General features: G+C 45.2%; 1 protein-coding gene across 3 annotated transcripts in view; it reads right to left on the minus strand.

Annotated features, from left to right (window-relative positions):
• The window catches only part of ino80 (INO80 complex ATPase subunit), a 98,457-nt gene extending 94,087 nt beyond the window's left edge, over positions 1-4,370 (minus strand). The window contains exons 1-3 of one of the 3 annotated variants that reach the window (XM_041859990.2): positions 4,206-4,370; positions 2,761-2,838; positions 1,798-1,997 (exon numbers count right to left, since the gene is read on the minus strand). In XM_041859990.2, the coding sequence (XP_041715924.2) occupies positions 1,798-1,955 (158 nt within the window). In that variant the 5' untranslated portion in view covers positions 1,956-1,997; positions 2,761-2,838; positions 4,206-4,370. Of the gene's footprint in view, positions 1-1,797; positions 1,998-2,760; positions 2,839-3,929 lie in introns of all 3 variants that reach the window. The other 2 variants (XM_045213700.1, XM_045213699.1) reach the window with 2 other exon arrangements.
• Positions 4,371-5,123: the final 753 nt, after the last annotated feature.

Genomic DNA, 5,123 nt, shown 5'->3' on the forward strand with positions numbered 1-5,123 from the left:
TACGAGGTCCGGTGCCTGCTGGTTTTCTGTTCTACCTGATAATTAGTTGCACACACCTAGTGTCCCAGGTCTAAATCAGTCCCTGATTAGAGGGGAACAGTGAAAAAATGCAGTGGAACTGGCTTCGAGGTCCAGCGCTGAGTTTGATGGGTGTAGAGAATCAATGTACCATCTAAACCTATATGAAATATATTTTCCATAACCAACAATATTGTCTTTTCAGCTGTTTGAAGCTGGTGTACATAACCGAAAGTTTTTAAAAAACGCAAAAACGAAACATAACGGGAAGCATAGAAATAGCAACATAGAACAGATCTACCGCTTCTTAGACTTGCTCTCAATGAGAATGACAGATCTAGAACAAACATTTCTATGTGAATTTAGTCGGCTCGCCCCAAAAAGTTACATAATGCAGCTTTAAGAGTCAGATGAACTCATGGATACCATTTATGTCTCTGTGTTCAGTTTGAAGAAAGTTGCTAACTAGCATTAGTGCAATTGCTAACTAGCGTTAGCACAATAATTGGAAGTCTATGGGAACAGCTAATGGCTCACAAAACTATATTGAACAAAATATATAATCGCAACATGTAAAGTGTTGGTCCCATATTTCATGAGCTGAAATAAAAGATCACATAATTTTTCCAGATGCACAAAAAGCTTATTTATCTCAAATGTTGTGCACAAATTGTTTTACATCCCTGTTAGTGAGCATTTCTCCATGCCAAGATAATCCATCCACCTAACAGAGGTGTGGCATATCAAGAAGCTGATTAAACAGCATGATCCTTACACAGGTGCACCTTGTGCTGGGGACAATAAAAGGCCACTAAAATGTGCAGTTTTGTCACAGATGTCTCAAGTTGAGGGAGCACGCAATTGGCATGCTGACTGCAGGAATGTCCACCAGAGCTGTTGCCAGATAATTGAATTGTCATTTCTCTACCATAAGCCAACATCGTTTTAGAGAATTGGCAGTACGTCTAACCGGCCTCACAACCGTAGACCACGTGTAACCACACCAGCCCAGGACCTCCACATCCGGCTTCTTCACCTGCGGGATCGTCTGAGGAGGGGGGTGGTTCTGAGGAGTATTTCTGTCTGTAATAAAGCCATTTTGTGGGGAAAAACTCATTCTGATTGGCTGGGCCTGGCTCCCCAGTGGGTGGGCCTATGCCCTCCCAGGTCCTCCCAAGGCTGCGCCCCTGCCCAGTCATGTGAAATCCATAAATTAGGGCCTCATTTATTTATTTCAATTGACTGATTTCTTTCTATGAACTGTAACTCAGTCAAATTTTTGCATTTATTTATTCTTTCAGTATACCTTCAAACTGCAGTGAGTATCCAAGCGCATTTCGGGCTAAATATTTGGCAACGATTTAGCAGCAGCGGGGCTCCGCTGCTAAATGAATATTGGAGAAACACTGGTATATTACCCGAATAGGTATCTGTTCTGTTATATTACATTGTAAATAGAGTACCACACTATGAGTCATAATACCCATAATACCTAGCGGTCAAGCAGGGAAATGGTTCCAATCATTTTTCTACCATTCATTTTTCCCATAGGGGAGCCGAATATATTGATAAAAGCTTATTAGAGAGATTTACATGGTTATCAAAATGTCACGCCAGGGTAAGCCAACACGAAACACAGCCCTTATTTTAAATGTTTCTAAAATCCCCTATGTGAAAAAGGAATGGTGGAAAAACAATTGGAACTATTTCCCTGTTTGACCGCTAGGTTTTATGGGTATTATGACAACTCCACTGTGGGGCTCTATAACTGTACTTTACCTGGATAGGTCTCTGTTGAAGACCGAGGCGGTCTGGCGGAGGAAGCTGTCAAGGCGTAGGGATCTCTCCAGGTGCTGGAGGTGAAGAGGCTTGGCCAGGCCTGATGACGACCATGCTGCCCCATCGTCGGCCTCTGCCTGCCCAGCCCCAGACGCCATGGAGGACTGAGACCTTTAGGTCCTATTGGGCAGGGATACTCACTGGGGGAGAGAGAGGGATTGGGAGAGGAGGGGAGAGAGGGGGAGAGGGGGAGAGAGGGGGAGGAGGGGAGAGAGGGATTGGGAGAGGAGGGGAGAGAGGGGGGAGAGGGGAGAGAGGGGGGAGGAGGGAGAGAGGGATTGGGAGAGGAGGGGAGAGAGGGGGGAGAGAGGGGGGAGAGAGGGAGAGGAGGGGAGAGAGAGGGATTGGGAGAGGAGGAGGAGAGAGGGGGAGAGAGGGGGAGTGGGGGAGAGAGGGAGAGGAGGGGAGAGAGGGGGAGAGAGGGGGAGTGGGGGGAGAGAGGGGGAGGAGGGGAGAGAGGGGGAGAGAGGGGGAGTGGGGGAGAGAGGGAGAGGAGGGGGAGAGAGGGGGAGAGAGGGGGAGTAGGGGGAGAGAGGGAGAGGAGGGGAGAGAGGGGGAGTGGGGGAGAGAGGGAGAGGAGGGGAGAGAGGGAGAGAGAGGGGGAGAGAGGGAGAGGAGGGGAGAGAGGGGGAGAGAGGGGGAGAGAGGAGGACAAAAAAGAGAAAGGGGGAGAGAGGGTGGGGAGAGGAAGAGGGAGAAAAGAGAGGTAGGGGTTTAGATGGAGAGAGAGTGAGAAGACAGAGAGAAACAACATGGGGTAGAGCGGAAGTTGTAATATTAGAGCTAAAGATTATTTATTGTGTTTTGCAGTCAGGACCTCCATGTCGTCTCCTAACAGCTAGTCTTTGCATGCAACATAACACTGACATTATGTTTGTGCAGAAATTAACAAGACAATGGTACCTTTCTAATGTGGGATATGGATTATCTCATTATCTCCAATCACAACTGTCAGTTCAGAAGATGTGAAAAGGCCTGAAACTGAGAGAAAAATCCACAAGTCACACACTGCAGAACACCAATCAAAGCTGTCAAAATCAACGTATTCCCACTGTGGACCTTCAAGCACTTTCATGTACCAGATTGAAAGAGCTTATGTTGAACTTATTAGTTTTGTTGAACAGTCCATAGAGGAGGAAATTGAGTCTAAATATGCTCAAGTTATAGGCATGTTTTGTTTTTAATGTTTCAAGACCCTAAGTCTGAGCTTGGGGAAGGGACTTTGGGGTGCTCTTTGACCCCAACCCTGAACTAACCTGACCTATGGACTCATTAAATGGTCACAACTAGTTTGAAATTGTGTCCACAAATCCCCACAGGAGTAAGAGGTTCATGCCACATAACATCTCTATCTGGATGTAAATACTTTGATTCTCACTACCCTGTAGGGAGAATTAGACATTTAGGTAACTTATATAACAGATTATTCATGTTTTATTCAGGTGTATCCTTTGTATGTCTATTGCAGGTGTGGGAAAATGTGGGTTATTATAGCTTTACTTAATGGTTCAATCATAGAGAGGATTGAGTGATAATGAGAGCAGGTGTCTGCAAAGGGAATCAAGCCACTGTACTACAATGTAGCTAGCCTGCCAGTTAACACTCAGAGCAAAGCACAACTGATGAATGTTCAGCTAAATTAGCTAGCTAGCTAGCTAGCTGTCGAACTGAACGGTGAATTAGCTGGCTAGCTAATGCTAAATGAACGTTTAGCCTGCAAGTGCGATACTACCGTTATTTAGCTTACTAACCTTAGCCTGTTAGCTCTTAGCATTAGCTCGGGCCAGCTAACCTTGTATGACAAGCTAGCATGCTGGCTAACGTTAGCTAGCTACCTACACAACACACGATAGACATGTATATCAAGGGTCAAGGTATGCAGCTACGTTAGCAAGGTAACATGTTGTGGTTAGAATAGGCATTGGCCAGCCGAATTCCTATTCAAAGAGCAGGCTAACTTTGACATTTTTGATTGTCTGGAAACCCGGCCTTTGTTACATTTGAATGGCTAACTGTCAATCTTGGTGCGTTTATGGTCATTGGAATTAATTAGGTATGAAGTTCTCACTCACTCTTGAGTTATTCAAATGGGTTCTGCCCCTTTAAGGCTACCACCTTCCCTGGACATATGAGTATTTTAGTAATACAATTCATTTTCGGGGAAAGCAACTTTGGCTTGTTACAGCGAGGCCTAGGAATCTTTCCAGCACCTCTCCGTCCCCTTGAATAGGCACGAGGGTCGTCTCAGAAGCCTCTGTTTTCGGATCCCCGCGATCTAATTCTTTCTCCCTCCCGGCCATCTTACCCCATAGCTCCCTCACCACATTACCTCCAAAACACTTTCTCACCTTGGCCCCGTGTCCCCCTTTTGCGCTCTCTCGTAGCTGCTGCCGACTCTCAGTTCTCTGACTCCAAGATGGCGGGTCTAGGCAACGAGTGAGTCTATGAGCTTTGGGTCGACAGCAGCAGAGAGGCGGCCACTTTCTGTAACTGAGGGAGCAGGGACACGGCGCCATGGCGAGGATAGAGCAGGGAACAGGCATACTAATCAAATGCAGAGAGAGTGACGATTTCGTATCTGCTCTTCTAAAGGAACTGCTGCGGAAATTTAGCGACAGAAACATTGTAACAAGTATTTTAGAGTCAATTGTGGCGAGAGTTGCCCATAAGTATTAGTTCATATGATTTATGCGATATTATAGTTTGCGATCCGAACTCGATTGGTGGAGTCTGCTAATCCCGAAGATTACCGAGCTACATGTTACGTCACTCACAGGGGAAAGTCGTTACGAGTATCACGAGCCTGTTACATTTTCCGGAGAATTGTGTGGATTTTATGACTGCTTTGATATGAGCTATAAATGGCAAACAATACATAAGTGTTAAAATATAACTGTTTGCAAGTTAGAACATCATCAATATGTACCCGATCCTGGTCCTCCTTAAGAAGCATAAGATCTGCATAAAATGTTTTACTTTATCCCAAACAACCTTCACGTTCACTTTCAATCTCAGTCTCCCTTGCATTGATGACAATGTAAACACTGAACCACTTGGCCATTTCCCGGTCCTTGTCAGTTTATGCATATTTATGAGAGGAAGGCATGTCACTCAATCCCCTAACCCAGAATAAAATCATACAGGTGTCTTGACCACCATTACTTTGTATTTTCATATTCACCAGCCTGGCTTTCAGATTCAAAGACTCATTCCATCAGAGGAATTCATAACAACATTCAAAACACTTGAAATATAACAATTCCAAA

Source organism: Coregonus clupeaformis, unplaced genomic scaffold, assembly GCF_020615455.1.
Source record: "Coregonus clupeaformis isolate EN_2021a unplaced genomic scaffold, ASM2061545v1 scaf0141, whole genome shotgun sequence".
In the NCBI taxonomy this organism is placed as follows: Eukaryota; Metazoa; Chordata; class Actinopteri; order Salmoniformes; family Salmonidae; genus Coregonus; species Coregonus clupeaformis.